This window comes from Tamandua tetradactyla, chromosome 10 (genome assembly GCF_023851605.1).
Source record: "Tamandua tetradactyla isolate mTamTet1 chromosome 10, mTamTet1.pri, whole genome shotgun sequence".
Lineage (NCBI taxonomy): Eukaryota > Metazoa > Chordata > Mammalia > Pilosa > Myrmecophagidae > Tamandua > Tamandua tetradactyla.
In genome coordinates this window covers 19,920,718-19,945,949 of record NC_135336.1, presented here as the reverse complement: position 1 = coordinate 19,945,949, position 25,232 = coordinate 19,920,718, and the positions used below count along the sequence as shown (strand labels likewise).

At 42.7% G+C, this 25,232-nt stretch overlaps 1 protein-coding gene across 1 annotated transcript in view; it reads right to left on the bottom strand.

Annotated features, from left to right (window-relative positions):
* The window catches only part of HEG1 (heart development protein with EGF like domains 1), a 90,942-nt gene that overhangs the window by 13,603 nt on the left and 52,107 nt on the right, over positions 1-25,232 (bottom strand). The window contains exons 10-16 of the mRNA XM_077118090.1: positions 22,846-22,949; positions 20,951-21,009; positions 20,332-20,492; positions 15,842-15,976; positions 10,412-10,454; positions 10,252-10,289; positions 4,503-4,590 (exon numbers count right to left, since the gene is read on the bottom strand). Coding sequence (XP_076974205.1) covers positions 4,503-4,590; positions 10,252-10,289; positions 10,412-10,454; positions 15,842-15,976; positions 20,332-20,492; positions 20,951-21,009; positions 22,846-22,949 — 628 coding nt within the window. The remainder of the gene's footprint in view (positions 1-4,502; positions 4,591-10,251; positions 10,290-10,411; positions 10,455-15,841; positions 15,977-20,331; positions 20,493-20,950; positions 21,010-22,845; positions 22,950-25,232) is intronic.

Genomic DNA, 25,232 nt, shown 5'->3' with positions numbered 1-25,232 from the left:
CAGACATGTCACTGTGTGGCTACTGGAGGGTGGGGTGTCCGGTCTCAAACAATGACTTACTCATTCACAGCTAAAGTGCTTCCCATAACCAATAGTCACAGGCTCCTTCCCAAAATGGTTATGCCCACATGGTACAGGAGACCTAGCAAATATGGAGCCTATACTCCCTCAAGCACTCTGCTTTCGGATCTCCAGGTAACCACTCCTAGTTTTGCATTCAGTATTCTATTTCCACCCAGATGGTTTATCTTTGATGATTTGATGGCAATTTGGTAAACAACAGGCAGAGGCAGGGCATACTGTGAGGCCTGCATTCCTGAACAGGTGGCTAGGGAAAATTGCTGCAAATCCCCAGTCTGACTCTCAGCAGCCTTATTAGAGATAGTGGATATCTTCAAATGTTTTTGGTTTTTTTCATCAATGGTAGAAGAGATAACTTCATTCTTTGGCAGATTCTGGGTTAAATCCTGATAATTCCTGCCCATTATTATCTTCTAAATCAGAGAGCAATTTTCCCTAATCTAACAGATAGAAATGAGAGTTATCCAAATGGGGACTACCATGAGAATATGGGGATACCCTGAAATCTCTGGTGGGGTTGCTAACTGTTTTGCAACAGACAACGGGACAACCAAATTTTAGTAAGGAGACCGTCAAATAGCAGGGAGCCTTGCAATGGCTACTGAGGCAGAACAAGCAGCAAAAGCTACTACAGGATGTTTAGAGGAGGAATCAGAACTAAAGGGAGATTCTACCTTGTCCAAGTGGAAATGAAGGACTCTCTGACTGATGGAGTCAGATTCTGTAAATTGTTTCAGGCTCGAGTCCAGAGAAAAATAACTAATCCCGGGTGGGACCCAAAAGTTTGGGATCCTATAGATTCTACATCTGATAATGAAAAGGAAGAAAAAGAAAAGGTTTGGGAAGCAGAGGATAAAGTAATATGCAACCTTTGTATGCAGTGGTTTCAAAGGTTGCCTCATTACTACAAGGAATTAGCACTAAATTATGCCATTATCACTGTTTTAGATTTTAACAAATGCTTTCTTTACTATCCCTTAAATAAGTCCAGTCAACCTGTTTTCACCTTCACCTGGTAAGGCAAACAAAAAGGACTTCCACTCTGTCAGCTTTCCAAGCATCTTAAAATATCTCCATCTTTGTCAGCTTGGTTGGCTCTGTCAGTTCTGAACTCTTTCCAAAATATTTCCCCTTTTAAAGGACTCCAGTAAACTTATCAAGACCCACTTTAAATGAGTGGTGTCACAGCTCCATCTAGTCAAAAGGGCATACCTACAATTGAGTGGATTATATCTCCATGGAAAGAATCTGGTTAAAGGATCCCATTTGATCTCTGGTATATTGCATTTGGGCAGCTTGAGCAAATCAACATCGTGTTGTATGGTTGGGTAAGAGAAAAATTACTCCTCTACAATAACTGATAAGGTACAATGTTTTCCTATGTCACATACACCAAAACAACTAATGGATTTCTTGGGGTTGCTGAGGTATTGGAAACCTTTTGTTCTCACTTAGCCCAAACGGTAAAACCTTTGTATATGCTATTTAGAAAAGGTCCTACTTGGAAATGGTCCTTCAGCATTTGACCACAAACGCTGAAAAAGCAAAAGGGCAATAGCACAAGCACAAGCACTGGAGAGCAAAGATCCAGACTCACTCTCTGAACTGGATGTCACCAGCACTGACATTAGCTTTAGGTGGGGTCTGTGGCAGAGGCAATATTCTAAATGAATGCCCCCTTGGCTCTTGGTCATAATTATGGAAAGGGGCAGAATATGATAGAGCCCCCTGGAAAAGCAATTGCGTGCTGCGTATAATGCCTTATTTCAAGTAGAGGGACTGATGCAAGATGACCTGTACCTTGAAAATAGCCATCCCTATTCAGGGATGGATAAATGACATGGTTGAGACCCAGCACCAAGGGATTGAGAAGACCTTCTTGACCAAAAGGGGGAAGAGTGAAATGCGACAAAGTGTTAATGGCTGAGAGATTCCAAACACAGTCAAGAGGTTGTCCTGGAGGTTATTCTTATGCATTAAGTAGATATCATCTTGTTATTCAAGATGTAATGGAGAGGCTGGAGGGAACTGCCTGAAAATGTGGAGCTGTGTTCCAGCAGCCATGTTTCTTGAGGATGAATGAATAATGATATAGCTGTCACAGTGTGACTGTGTGATTGTGAAAACCTTGTGTCTGATGCTCCTTTTACCTACCTTGTCAAGGAATGAGTAGAACATATGGAATAAAAATAAATAATAGGGGGAACAAATGTTAAAGTAAATGCTAGCGATAAATGAAAGTGAGGGGTAAGGGGTATGGTATGTATAATCTTTTTTTTTTCTGTTATTGTTTTATTTCTTTTTCTGAATTGATGCAAATGTTCTAAGAAATGATGAATATGCAACTATGTGATGATATTGAGAATTACTGAATATATATGTAGAATGGAATTATAAAAAAAAAAAACCTTTATTACCAATCTGGGATTCCTCTTCCCACAGGAATCTTATGCATAACTTTGCGGACCCTTCTTAGGCCTAAATGATTGCTGTCATGGTAGAGAACTCTAAAAAATTTTCAAGGGGAAAATATTTGGTGTTTAAAACCTTCCCATAATGTTCCTCTGCCTGATACCTTGTGGTCAACCAATGGAACTCAGCATGTATACTGTTAGATCAGCAGGAATTACCCCTTACTGTTCTTCATAAACATCTTTCCTTTCACATAGTGCCCCAGCAAACACCTTCCCAAAGTGGGCTTCAGCGGTAACTCATGTCCACAATCGAACCCGATGCTGGGTTGGCCCGGACTTGCCATCTTCAGACGTTGCTGGTCTTCCTTTGACTGTGACCCCTGTGAACTGGAGTGCAGGGAATACCCTGCTGGCTTGGCTGAATTCAACGCACGGAAAAATCTGGAAAACAATCTTTTAATTCCCTTTCTTGGCCATGATGGCATCTCTTTGTGGGGTTGTTATCTCTGTGTGGGGGACTCCTTGTGTTCTGTTGTCTCTTATCCTGTTTTGTTTTTGTTTCTCTAGGCTGTATGTTTTTGCATGCTATATCTTTTTCCATGTGACTATCCTGTTACGGCAGCACCATTTGTTGAATTTTTTTGGGGGGGGGGATGGGGAGGAAGTGCACAGGGCAGAAATCGCACCTGGCTCTCCTGCATGGCAGGTGAGAATTCTACCGCTGAACTACCCTTGCACCCCCTCTTATACTGTTGTTGTGGAATATGATGCAATGTCTGTCCTGTGGTCAACGTGGTCTGCTGCGTGGGGTGGACTGTGGGGATCCAGCCTGGGCCCGCCTCTACCTCTATGTTGAGCATAATTTACTAGCTAAAATGACCACTGGGGCAGAAGTTAAAGGTCATCAGGCCTCCTGAAGTGGGGTGGGGGGAAGGGGGGAAAGGAATGTACAGATAGCATTGTAAACAAAGCATTAAAATTCCCCTTCCTTAATCACTGTTGATAACCCACCTCCGTGTCCAGACCCTGCTGAAACTCCCTAGTTTTCTTAAACCTTTTAACACTGTCCCTTGTTATGCCCTACCCCTTTGTGGAACACTAACTTTCATTTTCCAACTGGCTGCCACTGAGAAGAATCTTCTCCTTTTTGTCACTCCCAATAAAATCCATGTTTAACTCTCTGCCCAGAGTGTTCTTTGGTCTTAGGACGATGCCGACCCAGCTCTTGAAGAGCTGGGCTGGAACAACATATATTTTCATTTCTCTTTCTTATCCCTAAGAGTAGACTTGCTGGGTCAAACGGTAACTCTGTTTAACCTTTTGAGGAACTGCAAGATTGTTGTTTTTCACAGCAGTTGTACCGTTTTACAATTTTACCAGCAGTGTACAATGATTCCGATTTTCCACATCCTCACCCACATTTATTATTTCCCATTTTGTAAAGTGGTCTCTCGTCATGGTTTTGATTTGCATTTCCCTAATGAATAATGACGCTAAGTATCTTTTCATGTGCTTATTGACCATCTGCACATCTTTGGAGAATAGTCTTTCAAGTCTTTTGCCCATTTTTAAATTGGGTCATCTGTCTTTTTATTATTGAGATGTAAGCATTCTTTATATATTCTAGATACATATATATAGTCCCAGATCATATATATGAATTCAAATATATGTTGCTATTCTGTTGTCTTTTCATTTTCTTAATAACGTCCCTCACAGCACAAAGGTTTTTCACTTTGATGAAGTTCAACTTATCTCTTTTTTCTTCTGTTGTTTCTGTTTTGGGACATTCTTTTTGAATAAAGAAAATAAAGCCTCATTTTTAGTCCTTCGCCGTCCTCACTGGCACCAACTATCATGAATTTCCCTTTCTCCTTTTTTTTTTTTTTTTAATAGTTCAGCCATTTTTTTAATTTAAATTGCAAACCATCCCAAACATTCTTTAAAAGAATAAAGACTGGCCCTTCCTTAGCACTGACAAAGAAAGGAATTAGACTGTGAACTTACCTGCAACAGGTAACAATCAGTGCAATGCCCAGGATAAGCAGAAGCCCACCTCCTGCTGCTGCAATCACTACAGTGATAAGCTGGTAGGCTAAACACGTTGAAAAAAAGAAGGGAGGAAGAATGACTACAAAAGGATATGATTTCTCTTCTGGCCCCAAAGCCATCCCCAGGCCTCCCCACCTACCACTTCCTGTGCCTGGCCAAAGGCTCTTCAACCCTCCATCTCTCCCTACATGTTCTCCATTTGGAAAAGAGTTCCCCTTTCTCAGCCACTCTTAGAATAGTGGCTCCCAAATTCTACCAGAAGACCAGCCTCTGATGACCTTTTCACCAATCCATGGTAAAAGGAGAAAAAATAAAGATACCGACTTTTTAAAAAACTAAATTCATTCCGTTTTAATGACTACTTGATATTCTAAGATTTTTGTCCTGTCTGTCCTACTTTTTTTTTCCCCTCACTTAAGATGGGTACCTTTTACTATGTGTAAATTATGCCTCAGTAAAGTGGATTTATAAAAAAGTAATGGAGAAACAGGAGAATATTTTCCCGGCCATTCCCCATCTTTTGGTGGTTTTTTTGTTTGCTTTTAGTTTTTTGAATTGATGGTGATAGTGTAAACTGAGAAATCAAGAATTAAAAAATGATTATGATTATTGTCTCATTACACAGATGATTTTCCTTTCTATACTGTTGAATAGGCAGAAGTCATACCTGAAATTCAACTAGTTTCAGCGCTTTATATAATATTATGGTAATGGTTATTCCAGCCTAGTCTCAGCCCTGTTTATACTTTCATAATGGTTATTCCAAGGTAGTCTCACTCTTGTTTATACCTACTTTTGTAATGGCTATTCTAACTTAGTCTCAGCTCTGTTTAGACTTGATATTGTAATGGTAACAACTCCATCTCCCTTGTCTGAATTAATAAAAGACCTCTGAGCTGGGCAGCACAGAAAAAGAGTCAGGGAGCGAATATATGAAAACATTCACAAAAGTTAGCACGGCCTTGGGTCATTATGGCCAACTTTTAATTTTCTTCTCTGTGCTTTCTGTATTTCCATTTTTAAATATTTTTATATAAACCTGCATCCCTTCTAAATCCAGAAACTGTGTATGTGTCCATGCACAAATATATATATTATACACATATAAATAATTTGTAAAAGAGTGCTTTTTTTTTTTTTTTTTTGGCAGTTGTGTCACTGGAAACTTTTAACGAGTTCATGGACAATATAACCCACAGATCTTTATCTTTCATATCGCTGTCAAGTCAGTTCATGAACCTCTGTGATTGATCTTTTGAACTTAAATACTGACTTTAGACTTCTGTAAGGCCACATGATGAACAGCGCATGGGACTGGATCAATGCCAGCTCTTACATTTACTAGCGTAGCAGGGGTTTTGAATACTTATTAACGTGGAAAAGAAGACAGCAAACATTTTCTTAGGCTTGTCTATCCAATGCTTCCTAGTATGAAGAGATTCTCCAGATTAGAGAACTTGGAATTTGTAGACCTATTTTCTTTTTAACATTTGACATTTCACAATTTTTCTACTTTTTCTTTTCCTTCTTGCGTTTGGATCACAGGTTAATGTGTCACGACTGTCAGAATTTTTCACCAAATTAACGCTTCGTGTGCCTGAGCCTTTCCTGTATATTGTATTTGTCCTTGTTTATATGCTTACTTGGATGGAATCTAGTAGGCTCTCTTCCTTGCCAAATCCCTTTTTTGGGACCTGTTCACCCCCTTCCTCTGCATGGTTTCAGTTTGGCGGCAGTCATTCTTGTACGTGTGACACTGTCCCCTTGGTCACAGCTAATGGGTCTGGGAGTAAACCTTTCCTACAAGCTGGATCAATTAGTTCCTGTCCTGGAATCTCAAATTGGAAAAGGGAGAGAGTGCGGTACTTCTCTTTCACAACGGCTGAACCAATGGAATCACACACACTCAAGAGCTGTCTGGCAACCCTATTTTCTGTCATGGTATCTGGGAAGGAGAGCGAGCCTGTGCACAGACACACACAACAAAGAGCAGAGATGAGAGACAGAGATGGAGTCACGTTACCATGTGCTCTGAAAAGAAGGTCCACAACCTCCCATGGCCGAGGATCCCTGATCCCTGCCATTCCTGACACTGGAATTCCATGATATACCCCACAATCCTTCTGACAAACTCTACTGCTTAAGCTAGGGAGGCTTACTTATTCCAGAAGAACCTTAGCCAACCAATTCACCTTCCTTTAAAAATCTGAACTCATTACAGACTATTTAGGTAGCCACATTAGTTTTTATTATACCATTCATTCCATTCTCTCCGTTTTCTCTCACCGAGGTCATTAGTGAAGTTTGGTTAGAATTTTGCTTTTTAAATCTTTCCATCATACTTGCATCATCTTTCCTTAAGAGGTTCACAGCACTGATTTTTTTTTTCTCTGCATTGTTTGAAATTTGCCTTTCAAGTCTCTAAGCCTATAAGGGATCATGCTCAGTGCCCCTGCCCTCCAGCATATCCATTTTTTAGATGATTTTTTTCACATTTTCATGTGATTTCTGTCCCATCCGGTTCTTCCTAGTAGGAAGATTAGATAACAGAGTAGCAATCCCTTCTCCCTAACCCCCATCTCCTTTCCTTTTTGACATCAAATGAGGCCAGTCAAGGCTGAATGAGGTGTTTTGCTTTTAGCTGAATGAGACTTCCAGTTGATGTCTGGATAATTAATTATCTGTTCTTCCACTTAAGCAGTTTAGGGCAGTTTTCCTGTATATTTGAGTAATGACTGACTCCTGCCAACATTCAGCATTTCCACTGATGTGAATCTTTTTACAGCCCAATGTTAACAGGGTGAACACAATTAAAAGATCCTTTACGCACCTGCCACTGGACTGTGGGTTGGGTGGAAAGATAGTGCAGATTTATCTTTAAATTGAATGCTGTAGTTTCACTGGAAGAAGAGGAAGAGGCCCATAAGTGGGGAAGACAGGCCCTAAATCTTCTCTGGCCCTGCTGGGAGGCTGGCGGGGAAGAATCTCTACCGAAGAGCTGCAGAATCTTTAAATGGAAGATTCTACAAAAGGGGCATATTGTGAATATGAAAGAGGGATGGACAAACACGTTTGAGGCCAGAAAAAGGTCATCTAGAAAAATTATGTGAACCCTATAATCACAAGTAACCCTAAGTATAAAACAGAAAAATGGCTTAGAGGAGGGTAACAAAAAAAAAAAAAAAAAAAGAATTTTGAAAGGTAATAAGAGGGGAATGGTTAAATAAGTTATGGTATATCTGCAGAGTAGAATTCCCTAGAACTATCAAAAGCAATATGATAAAATTAAGTACATGAAAACATTCCATAGTTTACCAGCTTTAAAAAGCCGGTTACAAAATAGGACATTCTGTGACATCCAATTTCTACTAAAAATAAAACACACACATTTCTGAAGAGAGATATATATACTAGTACTTCTCAAACTTTAATATGTATGTAAATCTGCGTCAAATCAAATCTCTGGGTTTGGTTAAAATTCAGATTCTGATTTAGTAGGTCTTAAGTGGGGAAGACTGAAATTTTGCATTTCCAACAAGTCCCAGGTGATGCTGCTGCTGCTGGTTCATGAACCACACTTAGTAACCAACCAGTGTATTAACAATAATTTTTAATGGGTGATGAGATTGCTTATTTTAATTTTTTTCTTTTAATTTATATCTATGCTCTAACTGGAGTTAAAAAAAAAAAAAAGAAATTAATGGGCAAGTGTTTTATATTACCAAAAAACAGAATTTATTTTTTTATAAAAGAAGTGAAGCAAACCAAGATGTGTCAACACAAAACCCCAGCAAAGGAGCAAACATGTACACCTAAGAAAAGAGTGCAAGCGCAAAAGGAGGAAAGGGCATTTCTGACAAAACAGCTGTAAAAGAATTCTGGGGTCATTTGACAAATGGTATAAGAGGACATAGTTGTTGGAATATGAGCTACAAACGAAGACGTCATTTGCATAAAGAGGAAATAAAAAAGGAGAACAGTGGTAAGGCAGGTGCAGGCTTGACCTGACCAGGTGGGGTGGCCCTGCCTCTGCCCACCTGAATAAGGAACTTTAGAGAAAGGTTTGTTTTTTCCTTTCCAGTCTGAAGGATATTCTCTAAGAGGAATGAGGAGTGAAATCTGGTCAAAATTAGAAAGCTAGTAGAAACTTCTAGAAAGGCAGGACCCAATCCCTGTGTAAGCCCAGAATATCCAGTTATATAACCCCGAGGAATGCAGCAACGGGGGAATCTCAAGACCATGTGCTTGGCTAGAAAAGCTGGCCTCACCATCTCACTTGGCTTGGGTGGAGTATGTACCCAAAGAATCTACATGGAGAAAAAGCATTTCTTGCCTGTGAAGAACCCAGCTGGAGCTACCACCCCAAGGAGGCAGCTCCTCTTGAGGGGTAAAAGCAGAAGTGACAGCAGTGGGTGGTCAGGGCCCTGCTGGGCACAATGCACTGAATGACAAGCCACAGATCACACAAAGAGTTATCATCACACAAAGAGTTTTCATGAGGATGAAATTCCAGCATTCCCGATTCCTTAACCAACCCCTCGGGTTGGTCTCAGATCTCACGGAAGAGGCGGTGGCAGGTGTTATTTGTGATCAGCCACTATTGATTGTCTAGCAACACTAAAACTAACACAGGCATCACAATTATAAAGTGGCATTCACCACACCATCACAGAGTTACGGAAAGTCACCACACATTTACGCAAGCTGCCAGTTAACAGGGGGTGGACAGGAGCTGCCCATCCAAATGGAAGTCTGTCCTCTGCTGGACACAGTGATGGCAGCTTAAACAAAAGAAGTCTCTGGAATCAGGGAGAAATTCTGGCTACTACTAGGACTCTACAACCATAATGGGGGAGACTTGACTTTTTTCCCAGCACAAGAGTTCACAGAATAGTAACTAGAAGGGAATATCATCTTCAGACATCTATAGTATATAATAATCTCTGCAAAAAAGTCATTAAATGCTTTCAACCCTTCCTAGACTCATTTCTCCTCTCCGATCACTCTTCCATTCACCAAGAAATATGAAGCATTTTCCAATAAAACTGTTTCAGGGAGATGTTTGACCAGAACAGGTTTAATGCACTAGTACATTCTAGGAGAAGCCTTGGAGAACTCGGCAGATGGGCACCTCTCATTTCCGGCTCCCAGATTCACCACACAGTGGACAAGAGAGTCAGCAAAATCCCTAACTCATCACCTTGTTTCTCTTACTCTCCCGTTCTCTGCCATCCACTGTGGGATTGTGTTTGAGTAAGTTCCTTGCACAGAGGATGCCACTCTACTGTACCCGGAACCTTCCTCCCTCCCTTAAATTATTCTCAACCCACCCTCCATGAAATTATTGAAGTCTCTCTGGTTTGTAACACCATGGTTTAGGGTAAGGTTCACAGACTTATGCTGTGTGCTATGAGCACTCCTACTGGCGCTAAAGGGCTTTTTCTATTCTCCTTGGGCCTGGTCCCTCCCTCCCTACGTCACACCTCAAGCCTTATTTATCGCATTAACACTCGCAAAGTCAGGCCTCTTCATGCCTTTCTCTCCCCTACCAGACCACAAGTCCCTAGAGGGCACCAATTGAGATTTTTATCTTTGTCCCCCCCCATCCCCCTCCCCCAAGAAGGCAGAGGACGTAAGCTGAGGGGAAGACTGACTCCCTGGGCAGGCTCCTGCCCAAGAGGAATGAAAAGCCTCGTACACTTACGGTTTCCACAGTTGAGACCACCAAGACCAAATGGGCAACTGCAAGTCAATGAAGAAAAAGCCAATAATTAATTTCAAATCTCAACAGAAGTAATTTACCTACGTAATTTTCAAGTGAAGTGTGTAACAAATTCATCAGAATGAAGAAACACGGAGCCTACCTCATACAGGTTTCATTTTCAAGCCTATAACCATCTTCACAGGCTGAAAGAGAAAAGGAGAACCCATGAATGGACCTATTCTCCTCTCTCTGCCCAAACTCAGAGAGTTAAGTTACACTCCAGGCACCCTAAAGTCACCAAGACCATCCTAGAATCAGGATTATCTATAACCTGGCCTAAGTCAACTCTTGACCTTATCAAGAAATTTTTCTTAACCTCTTTGTGGTTTTCAGCTTCCCATCTGTAAAAAAGGATACTGCTACTACTACTACTACTACTACTACTACTACTACTACTAATAATAATAATAATGATATCTACTGCATAGGCTTCTTGGAGGGGAATGAAAGCATGCAAATACCTCAGCCCAGTGCCTGGCATCTAGGAAATCAACTAAATGTTCGGTTATAGTTACCATCTAACAAATGCAATTCTTTCTCAAAAGTTCTCTATAAGTTAAAAATATCCTCTGTATAACATCCTTCCCTACACACAAAGACAAATGTTTCACCTCCTTCAATGTAAGCGAAACCTTAACCCAACATTGGCCCCTCTGGGTCAGGTCCTGGTGGGTGCCCCCAGTTTTCATAAGAGAATTCTCACCCTTTATTCTATGCAGGGGACTTGAGACATATCTAGACATAACCCTGACCGGCATCTTGCCCAAGAACATAACTCTGAACTCCCAGCACTACTGCTCATGGAACACTGCTTCACCGATGGGCCTGCGGGGAAGCAGTTCCCCTGGATCAGCAGTTCTTCAATCGATTCGATCACAGAATGCTCTCAACATTACAATAAGCTGACAGAACATCATGGGATATAATGCATGCTTGGATGAACACAGACAATAAAAAATAGCCTCGGAGACAAATCCACTGCTGGAAGGAACGATGAAAATTTGATTCATGCTCAGTAAATGATACATACTGCAGAAATGATCTTGAACAAGAAAAGATACACACTTGGAGCAGCAGTCCCTGACCGAAGGCCCAAGGCCCATGGTAAGCTGTGAGCGCCAGCAGCCTGGGGGGCTCAGGAAGGTACCCGCCCTGCAGGCTGGCTCCAGAGATCTCCCAGGCTTTCCGGCATCCTCTATGATGGATGATGAGTGCATAATAATATGAACTACACGGATGTGTTTAACATTCTTCTTCCTTCAACTTCTGGTAGAAGCTTAATGTTTCTAGCATCTATTTTATTGTCATAGACTCTCTATTAACCCATCGCTAGAGCTTTGTGGAATACAGTTTGGAAAACACTGTTTTAAATCATCTATAATTTATCTCACAGCAGATCTTTAGAGATCTGTGACCCAAGACTGCACTGCTTTCGGGTCCATCACACTTTCTCCAAGCTTCATGATCTTAAGTTAAGAGCTACTTATCAGGAGATTCAGCCATGGAAAACTTCCGATGGTATTTTTTGCAGGATGTCCTCGATTGTGTCATTCAGTAAATTCTTGATAAGGGTGCCCCCAGAGAAAGTTCTCTCAGGACTCAATGCCCAGGTAGATGGGTATGCCCCTGAAGAACTGTGCTTTATCTTACGGACCCTGATTCTCAAAATTATGCTTCTGTCTTAGCCTCAGTGTCTAGGAAACTCAGAATCTGCATATATGACCGATCTCTAACAAAAATGTTAAGACCTTATGGTATACCTTTTATATTCACTTTCCTTCTAGCCTCAACAAAGTCATCAGTTATTCCCTCTTCAATGTGACTTAGCTTTTAAATATTTAAAAAATTTATTTTATGACACCTAATGGCATTTTCATTAGGTGCCTCAAATCCTTTTTGCAACAAGGTAGAACAAAAAGAAAAGGAGTGACAAGGTTCCATCTCCCAAACCTTGGATATCTTTGAGTTCTCTGCTCCCTTACGGGGAGCCTTCTCCAAGGAACAAGCTGACTTCTCTAGCCTCTCTGGGGGTGGAATCGCCATGCCTCCTCCAACTGTGCTGCCCTGTGCTATGGCAGAGCTGTGGGAAAGAAGCCACCCCTGCAGGGGTGGCTATGCAGGGACTGCTCACTTCTCTACTGACTCATTCCCACCCATCTCGGCACCAAGGCAGGCTGATGTCACACCAGCCTGTTCTATTCTGAACATTTCTTCCTGGAAATGTTTTTACACCAACTCTATCCACCCAACCACCCAACCCTCATCTGCTGGGTGGGTGCTTTCCTCTCCCAGGCTGTCATCCAGCCAGATGTAAGGTCCATCTGTTGTCCTGCTTGGGAGCCAGCAGGTTGGGCTGTTTCCATTTAGCTTCAGAAGAGGCCTGACTCTCTTTCAAATGTGCTCATTCCTTCATCATCAGTGACTGAGTGCCCCCATTTGTTTGTCTGGCACTGTTGTGGGGCTCCTGGAGGAAAACTTTTGTTAAGTTCTTATGTCAACCTGGCCAGGTGATGGTGTCCAGTCGTTTGGTCAACAAAGCACTGGTTTGACAGTTACTGTGAGGCTATTTCATGGATTTAAATCATTAGTAAGTTGATTGCAGCCTCGGCTGATTACATCTACAGTCAACTGAGGAAGCTGCCTTCAATAACGAGAGAAATCTCATCTAGTCAGTTGAAGGCCGTAAAAGGAAAAGTGATGATTTCAGCAGACAGGAGGAAGAATTTGCATCTCTATTTCAGCCAGCCAGCTTCTCCTGGGGAGTTCATTGAAAACCTTCATTGCAATTCCCAGCTTGCAACCTGCTCTATGAAATTTGGCCTTACCAATCCCCACAGGAATATGAGTCAATTCCTATTTTAAAATTTCATAATATTTACATTATATATCTCCTATCAGTTCCCTAGAGAACCCTAAAAGACCTTGACACTGAGGCACTCCAGTGCTCCTTAAAATCCAGCTTCTCACCTCACAGATGCTATAGGAACTTTGCCCGTGGAGCACTGAGGATGAAATGAATGTGGCAGCAGCTAGGCATCTCTTATTGATAAGAAGACCAGCACATTCAAACCTTCAGGACTTTTTAAAAAAATGTGTAAATGGTAGAGCCTAAAAAACTAATGTTTCCTTTCAGGCAATCTGTCACATCAATATGAAACTAAGTCAAAACCTAACAATCTTTACCAATCATATTCTCTTCACGTCATTCATGTGTTCATTCAACAAACATTTGTCGAACCCTACAATGTGCTAAGTGCTATTCTACACGGTCGTGACCCTCTAGGCACTTGTAGTCTGGTGAGAGAAAGACACACACCGAGTGCTGAAACTCATAGTAGGATGCCTGCCTGATGGAAAGACATTAAGAACCCTATGGGGAAGGGGAACTATCAGCATTCTACATGGTTTTGGAGGCATGTAAAGACATTTTATGTGGGACACTAAGAAATGTGTGTGTGTGTATGAAGCAGCAAAAAACACTATAGAGACTTGGTAATGCACAGCTGTGAATCGTAGTGATTTAGCAAAAAGCCAGCACACACCTCTGTCCTCCCTTTATATAGGATTTGAGGTCCAAAAGAGGACTCTTTAGAAACACCCCTGTGCTCCAGCACCAACGGCCAGAAGATGTCACTGTTAACCCATCAGAACCCACCTCCAATAGGGCTGTGGCTCAGGGAGTGGGGAATCATTCATCAGATGCCTGGTGGCGAGGGACTGAAATTCCAGCTAACAAGGATACTGCCGAGAAGAGGCTTGACCCAGCCTCAGCAATAAGCCCAAAAGCTAATAATCCAAGATTTCCTGAGGTTGATTCTTGGGTCATGACTTGATAAATATAAATTGCTGGTGCCTGTATCATTTGCATTTGGTAACTCTAACAGCTCTGCTACTGGTAATGCTAGCCTGAAAGTGATATGATTTGGCAACAGTGGGAAGTGGCTCAGGCCAGCCAGAAGCAGAGGTGGCAGGGTGGTTCTTAAGACTGTCAGAGACTGCAGAGGAGCCACTTCCAGAGCCACCACTCCTACACACCCACATTACTAACCCACTTCCCCTTTCCCTCCAACCAGCTGCACAGCACCCCGGCACCCGTGGATTTAAGGAAGGTCACCTTCCAACGGAACTGGGCTAGAGGCCCCAGTTTCTAAGATAGGCAAGAAACACTTTGTATTAAACCAGATAACTGGGATAAGGAAGCATTTTATCTCTGTAGTTAAGCAGGAGCTTCCTTCTCCCTTCTCTCCTCGGGCAGTCTGTACACCCAGAGCCAAGTCTGCAGCAGGTCTGATGCCCAACAGAGTCTGCCCTCCTCTTCCAGACCCTCTCAGGTCCTGCCTGGGAGCTGAAGATGGACAACCTTTAAAAGTATCTGTATATAAACCTAACAAAGTTGGAGGGTCTGAAGAGTGCTGCTCTGAAATGTACTATCATCCTCTTCTGATGGAATGAGTCCTCTAAAGGGAAGTCCTGACAAAAATAAGTGGCAGGTTACCCTTCCCCCAGGATGCGATTTGTACTGGGATTCAAGTATATCTGTCACCAGCAAGGTGCTGACTGAGCAGGAAACCTATGCCATAAAATGACGTGATGCTTAAGGCACCACTATGGACTTTATATTGCTAGTTTTTCTGATGACCATGAACCCACAATCAGAATGCAGCAATCTTTTATATTTTAGGTACACAGTGCTCTGGACCTGCTTTAATTTTACCATGATGTAGTATTTTATTTTTGCACTACACACACTGAGCAACCTTTAACTCAAACTGAATGAAGTTAAGTCTCACCTGAAAAGTTAGCAGAATTATACTTCTGCTCTCAGATATTTCATGAAACCTACAAAAGTAGAGCTCACTCATTCAACAACAACCAGGGGGAAATGCAAAAGCAAATGCTGATGGCTTACAATGTCCTTCCATATATGCTGACTTCTTGAATTCTTAGAATGCCCAATGAGGGGTTATTACACCCACTCCACAGAAGAAGAAACTGAGGTGCAGAAAAGCTAGTAACTTGCCCAAGATGATGTATGAGCAGTGAGACAAAGCCTGGCTCTGAACGGGCTTCAAAGCCTTGTCCACTGAGCCACAGCTGCCTCCTAAAAGATATAAAGGCCTGGTCCGTGCTTGTCTCTTCATTTTAAAAGATTACTGGACAGGAGAATAAAGCTGTGGGAGTTAAAACAATAATTTTTCTAACTTCTTTAAAGTGGAAAAGAGAAAGAAAAGGCACTACACTGTAGCCACAGGCATTCCATTCTCTTTTCTTTTCCTTGGAATTTGATTTGTCAGGCCAGCATGCACCACTCAGAGATAATGCTATTATACCAAGGAGATAATGTATTCAATCCTGCTGTGAGCAAAATAACAAGAACTGGTTACCCCCAGTTTAGAGCAGTTATACCTATAGCAGCAAGAGAGTGAGCAAGAGAAGCGTGTGCCAGCGTGCATGGGTGAGCCCAGCCAAGAAAAGCGTCTTCTCTGTCCTAGGGACAGGGGCCACAGAATCCCCACAAATCTGTCGGTACCTCGGCAAGAGTGATCCATCTTGTTGAACTGAAAGTAGCCTGACTTGCACTGGCACAGCGCGATGCCGTCCAAATCGGTGCAGATGGAGGTTTCTCTGTCACATTCAGGACTTTTCCGCTTGCACAAACTGCCCGCTGGAATGGAGAAACAAGACAGTGAAACAAAACAAAACCTCCTCCATTTTTGAAACTTTAAATGCAGGAACTCTCTATTTAAAAGAGGCAGTTTTCCAAAAAAATCTCCATGGTGCCAATGCTCCTTTCAGAGGTCCATTCTGCACCGGCTTCTGCGACCCCATCCCTGGGTCAGCTCCCAAATCTATTTCCTTAAAGTTCACAAGCATTTTCCCATTACAAAACACCCCCGCAGCATTACACAGACGCAGAGCAAATTCACACTGGAAAGTAGTGGGCATTGTCCCCTTCTCCCAGCTTCCACGGCAAAGAAATCACCGGAGGGTATGATGTCTTCTGGGTCTCTACATTAAGCGTCTGCATGGGGGAGAATGGGCACAGACCCAGACAACACAACCATGTGCTTCTTAGGAAGCTGTGGACTTAAATCAAGAACAGCTGGAGACTGCTAGACCCCTCAAGTTGACGACCGGTCCGTCTGGGCTCTGTGTCTGTGATGCCTCGATGACCCAGCCCCACTTCTTGTTGCCCTGACAATGCACTGCCTAGCACACAGGGGCTGACTGTGGGGGGAGGTATGGCAGTGAGCCTGCTTCACCGTGGCTGCATGAAACCATGTTTATGCACCTGTCTCCCCCAGGAGACTGAAAGTTTCTTAAGGCTAATCTCTCTTTGGGTCTCCAGCCCCTTGCAGAGAGACTGGTCCACGGCCATCAGACCCGCCACTGGCCACCTCCCAGAGGCGGGCAGACACAGCTGCTTCTTCTAGCATGCTACCTCCATCACTTTGCAGCCTTATTTCTTTTTTGTTTGTTTTTCTGATCCAGCTTTATTTCTTACATACATATTTATCTGGCTTTGTCAAGCCCTGGGCTGTGCTTGTTTCATGAATGACAAAGAATCATCTCATTATTATTAAAAATTCATTATTAGAGTAATGAAAAAGTTTTGATAATGGATGGTGATGATGGTAGCACAACACTGGCCAATGCAATTAATACCACCAAATCATACACTTAAAAAAAATTGGCTAAAAGGGCAAATTTTATGTTATGTGAATGTTACTGCAATAAATTTTTTTTGTATGCTGTATGGTGGGGTCACATTTTATTATTTTTCCACGTGAGGTTCCCGTTATTGCAGCACCATTTGTGGAATTTTGTTTGTTTGTTTAGTTCTTTTTTTTCTTGTCTTTTTGGGGGCGAAGTGCATAGACTGGAAATCGATCCAGGGGTCTCCCACACAGCAGGCAAGAATTCTGCCACTGAACTACCCTTGCACCCCCAGTAATTTTTTTTTTTAAAGCATTCACTCTTAGGCAGGAAGCACTGTATAAGGTTATAGACAGTAAAAACAATAAGGAGGGATTTTAGCATCTATCTGAAAAGGACACAGGTAAATGGGGTACACGGGCAGTAGAACGAAAGTATGAAATCAGCTGGGGAAGGAGCAGTGTCTTATTCCACTTACAAGGCAAGGCAACATAGACTCGTGCTGTTATTATTAGGAGGCAACAGCAAGTTCAGAATGGGAAAAGAGCTGCAGCAGGGTAACACGTACGCTGGGCAGTGAGGGGTGCCTGCCAATTTCCCGGGCATGACGGACTCCCTCTTCCTTCTTAAGGAAGATGCTGAACCTATTTAGCAACTAGTTCTCCCATCCTGGAAAACTGCCCCTGCCCAGGCAGGTCCCGGTGATGTGAGTGGACACCCATGCAAGGTCCCAGCACCCTCTACTCTGTGAGTCCTGAGAGCTTGGGGCAGGGACACGGCCTGGTCACAGGGAGGTGAGTTTAGGACATGATTTCAGTTTTCAATGCTGAATTTCCTGTCTTTATCAGTGGAAGTTGGTGTGCTAAATCAGAACCTCATTTATGTGAGTGATAGAATTTCCTTTGTTTATTGTGAAAAGTTTATATTTATGGGGGGAGGAATTTAGAAAGGAAAAGCTCACCAGGCAACGACTGGGAAGCTGGCACCAGGGAGGGAGCGAAGCCCCATAATCTAAACTCTTCGAAGGCGTTAACAGGCTTCAAATCTTAATATAAAGAAACAGGACAAAAAGCTGCCCAGGCCAGAACTGGCCTTATCCAACCGCCAGCCTGTGTTGCCTGACCTGATTAGATATTTTCTGGAAGTCGATAGAGTATTTATTTCCCCTCCATCCTCCCCTTTAATCCAGCCTGCAGGCAAATACTAATTACGCTTCTGAAGCAACCCTTCCCTGCACAGAAGTAGATTTAAGTGAAAGCTGGGCCTTGCCTCTGAGACGGAGGAGTCGCTACCCTAACAATTCTTAAAGAATATTCTATCATGAATCCGTCAAATTGAACCAAGTATACCCCTGTTTTCGTTTGAAGCCCAGTGATGTGATTTTTCTACATTCACAATTCCCATGGCCTTTCTTGAACATAACATCCGCCCAAAGGTCAGACAAAGAGAACTCCTGTAAATCTAAGATTGAAACGCTCCACGGGGAATTCCAAAGACTCTAGGCCTCAGGAGACATCAGAGCTGCAGTTCTCTGGAAGGTAAGGAAGTGGATATTTTGTGAATTGAATAGGGGGAGGGACTTGCCTCTCCAATGGCAATGTCCAGAGTAGCCCAGTGCTGCCCGTAAGTTGGAAAAACCCAGATGCTACAATCTGACAGCTTCTGCTAACGGAGTCCACCTCTCAGGCACTCAGAGAGGTTAGCAAGAGGCCAAGACGAGTTTGTTGGTAAAACCTGGAGAAGACCTCGGAATGAAGTGAGCCTCACCCAGCTTGTAACTGCCTTTGTTCTCAAGGGCTCTTAAAGGAGAGGGAAAGAATGGGAACCTCAGACCTTGAACACTAAAGATTGTCACTTTCCCACAAGCCACATCGAAGCAATCAGAGGAACGGGGGTTAGAGAGTGGCAAGGCTGCTGCAAGCTCTTCCAAATACAAACATCTGGCCACTTGCTTTGCAAGGCATGAAAGCATTTCATGGGGTCAAAGAAAGTAACCTGCAACAATGTTGACCACATAGAAAGTACTCCATAAATGTTTAGTCAATGGAAAGCTGCCCTTCACTGGGGAGGAAATGTTGGTACCTTGAATCCTTCATAAGAGAAACAAAATAGTAAAAACCAAGAGCAAAGTTTGGGGCACAATGTAATTGAGCATGAACCTTTTATTTAATTCCCCAGTCATGGTGAATAATGTCAAATTCAACTCGAGAAAGCGTAACTTTTTTTTTTCAACTTAAGCATTAGCCAAATGCTAACTACCCACCTTCTAAGCTCTGCAACTCACAGCCCAGCAATTACAAAAATCTGACCCACTGAGAAAGTCTTAGATCTTCTAGCAAATATAGCAACAGAATCTGATACCTACAATTACATCTAGCACCTGGATAACAGATGGGAAGTTCAGACTAAATTCTACATCCTTTGCTAGTCCTAACTTTGTAGTAAAATGAGCTAACCAGAGCCTATTTTGATCACTTATGATATGGCAGCAGGGACAGGCCTCCTCTGCAAGGAAGCGCTTAGTGCTTTTCTTTTTTTTTTTTCTGTAATGAACATGGTGTAAACCCTTCATTTAAATCTACTTTATCTCATTTTGTTGGGTGAAGTGTTCTGCTGGGTCTAATTTGATTTAGAGTATCATTCAAGTCTTGCTTTTCCTTATTGACCTAAGGAAGCACTTTCGACTCCAGCACAGCTTCCTTATCCCAAAGACGAAAACTCCCCCTCTAGGACCTAAATCTGCCTTCAGAACTTGTCTCTAATCCCTTTCTTCATTTGCCCCACACTTCATGGTAGAAGCCTTAGAAAAAACAAATAAAGCAAAAACAAGACAGGGAAAACATAAACAGCACCTCTGAGAGGATTCTGGACTACATTCTTTGAGTCTTATTTCCATGCATTTATAATTTGCCCCCCCCTAAAAAAAATCAGGATAATTTTGAACACACTTTGATTTATTAATAGCTTATCAGGATAAAGGTCACTGACAAGTGGGCACATTTTTTGTGTGGGTGTTTCGTCTCCCCACAGACAGTAGAAACTTTCAAAGGAAAGAATGATTCCTTCCTTATCAGTTCTTATATCCCTCATCCTCCCACATCAACACTGTTCAGAAAAAAACAGAAAGGCAGCCTGCCAGGGCACAGGTGACGTCACGACTATGTGTGTAGGACTCTCCATATGTGCATATGTGTGTGTGTGTGTGTGCACGCACAAAGGTGCAGGCATACAGGTACCTTTTGCTTAACACTCATTCCAAAGATAGCTCTGTGATGAGCTTTCTCGTGCCCCACCCCAAATGCCTTACATTTCTCTCTGTGTGCACTGTAGGAACGGGGGCCTCCCAAAGGGCATCTCTCTTACCTCTAAAGATCCGTCTCTGAGATCCCAAGAGCTGACAGACCTCAGCAGAGGACCTGCAGGAGTTGACACATCTCTGCATCCTGTCGGCCAGGTCAAACAGCGTCACGTTGGAGGCCAGGGAAAAGGTGGTCTGCAGCGAGATTGCTATGGTGCTGGGCTCCCTACAGGCAAAGTGGGGAGGTTTTCACTGTTGAGTTTTTTTTTTTTTTGTATGCTATATGGTGGGGGTCACAGTTCATTATTTTTCCATGTGAGTATCCCATTATTGCAGCACCTTTTGTTGAACTTTTCTGTTTGTTTTGGGAAATGCATGGAACGAGGATCGAACCCAGGTCTCCCGCACGGCAGGTGAGTATTCTACCACTGAACCACCCTTGCACCCCCAGTTGGTAGGTTTTTAATTGTCTTAAAATGACACGTGGGCACTGGGGCTTTTGGAAAATGAGTGTCCTCTTCATTGTCCAGTGAGGGAGTAGAGAACGTGAGTGGCAAGTGACCTCTACATTGTGTCACCCCCAGCAGCTCAAAACAGGGCCCAGTTTTGTCATCAACGCCCTTATTAGAATACGCTCCCCTTTCTATAGACTGGTTCATAAGCAAATGTAATTGTGTCCCTTACCTGGAAGCCTGAACTGTGGATCGGGCATAACCAGGAGACGTTGAAAAACACACATTTAACTGGAAGGAAGAACAGGTTTGCTGTTAACTGTGAATTAGACAAAAGCCTTGGACCTAGAACCAATTTCCTATTCCCATGACGAAACAGGCATTTTCCAACCACCAAGTTATCAGCAGGAAGTTTTATACAGAAATGATGTCCTTATTTTGTTCCTCTCTTAGATGAGTTTCTGCTCTTATTCTGCTGTTCCATGAGTACAAAGGAAGAGAATCAGATAGCAAATCAGTGGGGAAAATCTTAGCAGGAAATGAGTTTCAGAAGAGCACCCTTGGATGCAAAACATCTTCAAAGGAGCAGATCTCTTCTAAAACCCAGGGTTTCAAAAAGCTCAGCAGCAACTGTTTATTTGGACTTTGTATAGTGAAGGAGCCTCTTTGAGAAGGCTCCTCTCCTTTCAGCTACCGGGTCTGGCTGGCCCTACACAGACCCCTCATAATCTATAGTGAGTTGACCTAACTCAAAGGTAGGTCTTCTTCAAAAAGGCTTTCCATGGAAGATGACATTACATGGGTCAGGAGGCCTTTTGTTGAGAGCAAATTAAGAGCGACTCTCCCTGTGTTTGCCTTGTGCCCTCAAAATGGAGTAGAAAATCCCTCTACAGTATAAAGTAGCATGCCTGCTTCCCCCTCACTCCTCTACCCAGCCCAATAAGGGCTGGGGAGTCCTTTTATGGAATGAGTCTTAATACCTTGTCTACTGCAGACCCATCTATGTTCAAAGCCCATGTGTAAGACACATGTCACTCTTCAGAAGATGGATTCCAACATAGAACGTTATCAAATCTTTTCTTGGTTTTAAATGACAATGCTTTATATTATGATAGGCAATGACTTATTATTATTAGTGTTTTGAAACTGGGCAAAAACTAACAGATCAGATAAGTCACCTGACACTGTTGAATGCAAAGGACTGCACAGGGTTATAAACCCCGGTACCATCTTGGAGGAAAATACCCACCTACAACACAAGCAGCGGTGCAGTGATGACAACACTGGGTGTAGGATTAGAAGATGTCAGCTTAAAACCCTGCTCTGTGTGAACTCAGGCAACTTCATTGCCTTCTAGAGCCTCCCAGTTTTCCCAAATGTAAAAAGGGTTGAAATGCTTGAAACAGAGGCATTGCCTGTCACAGAGCAGATGCCCAGTAGATACGGAAACAGAATTCGTATTTGTATCATACACAAATATAGTCCTTGGCTAGTATACACTTACCCATAAGAACAAATAAAGCTGGAATAAAAAATCAACCTCTAAAACTTAATTTCTTGATATGAATTTCATTTTCATTCTTGTTCCTTCTCTATTTTTCTTCTTCCTCTGATAAAAAGTCGGCAAAGAGGGACAGAGGAAGAATCCAAGACCCCTAGATAACCTACGCAGTGAATGCTCAAACCCTGAATGATGAAATCAAATGTTCACTCTTTGGCATTCCCTTGAGAAAACAGAAGCATTGTGGTCCTTGAGCTCCAAAGGACAGGGAAAAGGCAGGCGTGATATTGGGATTGTCTGGGTCTCTCTTTGCTGCCCTTATGGGTGCAGGGACTCCAAGTGCCTCTGACTACAAGTTTGCATGTGGAAAAGAGACATCGAGGCACAGTAAAAGTCTGCATATGAGGACACATTCAAAGAAGTGCTTCCACTGGCTATCACCAGTTCCCAGCACCTCTCTTCTATTTTTGAAAGGCTTTTAATTTCACTATGAAGTTCACCTGACAAACATAACAGACATAGAGAGTTCAAGAGTCAGCAGAAACCTAGAAGGATCCCAACTCTGAATAAGCTCCGCTGGAGGAAGCAAGGACCAACATGATGATGATGCCTTTTAGGAAACTTACTGTTTTGGTGATCTCGTTTTCCACTTCGTGTAGGTCTGAATGTGTTTCCACAGTGATGTTAGGAAAAGCTTTCTTTAATTTTAACTCTGTCACGAAGGTTCTCACTGAAAATGAAAACATAACCTGTCAGACAGTGTGACGGGACTCACCCCAGCGCTGTGGGTTGGTGAATCCCTGGGGCATCCAGCTTTATTCCACCTCACAGGACAATCTCTGCATTTCTTTCTTACTTTGGCCAACCTATGAGCTCCTGGAGGGTGCGGGCCCGCGCTCTCCCTCTTCCTGATTTCCTCCCTGCCAAAGTGGGGGTCATCTGAACTGAGATGAAAGCTTAGGTCAAGTAAACTTTTGAGTGAGAGGCTCAAGAACCTCTCGTGTGTGCACGAGTGCTGTTGAGGGAAGGAGTCTTCCCTACACCCCTTTAAGGGCCTCACACCTCATCATGCTCAGTAAAGCAGTACAAAGCAAAGAGACGACTGGTCCAAACACTACAGTCCTAGGAGAACACCGACAGAGGTGTGGCGCTGGACACTAAGACTGCTCCTCAGACCCCAAGTAAGCTAGAAGAAAGCTCTTGCTCTCCGATGCCTTTTCCCATCTCCAAGGGGGGTGCTTCAATTTCTTCTTCTCACTAGAGTTCCCCGACCCTTCAGCCAGTTCCCATTCTTTCTGCTCGGAGGAAATGCCCGTCTTATCTCTGATAAAAGAATCGTAGGGGAATCTGGTAACTTCCCAAGACTATTCAGCTTCCAAGTGCAACATCTGCATTCAAACTCATGTGTATCCGTCTTCAAAGTTCTTCTTTCCCCACGACACTCTCTGCCCCCCTGAGGAATTTGGTAACACAAGGACAACCGAGGGGCCACAGAAAAAGCTGGCAAACATCTGTAGCAGGCTCACACTTCAGGGTTGCCAGACTCCATGACTATTGGCCACATAATGAAAACAACCCATTTTCAAGACACTGGGGACTCAAAAATTAAAGGAAGCAGCCTCAAGACTCATTTCACTCAGAAAATGAAATCCTAGTTAACACCAATTTGTGCTAATTGGTCTTGAGGGAAATGGGACTTGCATATGGGCAGGCAACCAAAATCTAGTACAGTCTGTTTCATATCTACTTCTTATCTTCCTTTATATTAAATTCTATTATTCCCTATGGATGGGGGGGGGGGGGGGGAGGAGATGGAAGCAAAAAAGCCCAGGAAGCTGCTATTTCACAGAAAGCTTACAAGCTGAATTAAGAAAAAGGCCCACAAATGAGCCAGGGAAAACATTTAACATCTTACACTTACTGTCTAAAGCCCTTAATCCTTATTTAACATCTTTTTGCCTGTTCTACAGTTCAGTGAAGCCAGCTGCTTAGGACTCTTTCTGAGCAGCAGGGAGCTCTTTGAAAACATTCCTGGCCAAATGGAAGCATTTCAGCATGCTCTAATTTGCATGTTCCTCTGATGTTTATGAACAATGAAGCTAAATGACTTGAAAAGGGAAAGATGATTGTTAGCCCAATAGAACAGCTCCCCTCCTGATCCATGCTAACTGTGGGACACTCAGGAAACAGGCTTCCAGAAGTCCCCTACTCCTTCCATCTTCACCTCTCACAGGGCTAGGCAGGGCTAAGGTTTATCCAGACTTTGCTTAGAAATACACATATGGTAAATGTTAAGGACACAGCTCTCCTCTTAGTCATGGGAGAGTACAGCTCCAAATAAAGGTGGCCTTGCATTTCAGTTGACTCTAAAGATGGCATCACACACTCTCCTTCCAATCCAACCCCTGCACAGGCACATTTACGCCTTTGTCCCTGCACTTACATCATCTGGCTTTATGTAGAATTTCTGCTTCCAATTTACTCAATTTCCATATGTTACCTAACATGATTTTTTTTGAAGATCTATAATTATTTATTTATTTATTTTGTATTTAGAACAGTTTATCGTTTTCATTGCTTTCAATTCTGGTCCAAAGGTTGAAGAATTAGTGTTAAATGATAACTTACACCTGGAGCACTCTTGATCATTCTGAGAGCTTGATCAAATACGTTATTTTATTTGATTTCACAACAACCCTGAGTGGGAAGCAGAGCAGATGTTTCTCTGATTTTACAGATGAGGAAATTGAGGCTCGTGTTCACATGCTGATAGAGAGAAGCCAGGCATGTGAGTCCTGGACATGCGTCCTTTCCATAACGCCATAAAACAGAACCATTTCAATCTTTTACGTTTTGATTGAGGTGAAAATTCCTGGCTTATTCCTTACATGGTGGGGTTAAACAGACTAGATGACCCAAATGCAAATGAATTATTAAAAGATGAGGAATTCTTGATTTTGACCGAGGACTGTATTGCTAGATTTTTCTTTCTTAACAATGCTTTGACATTTGT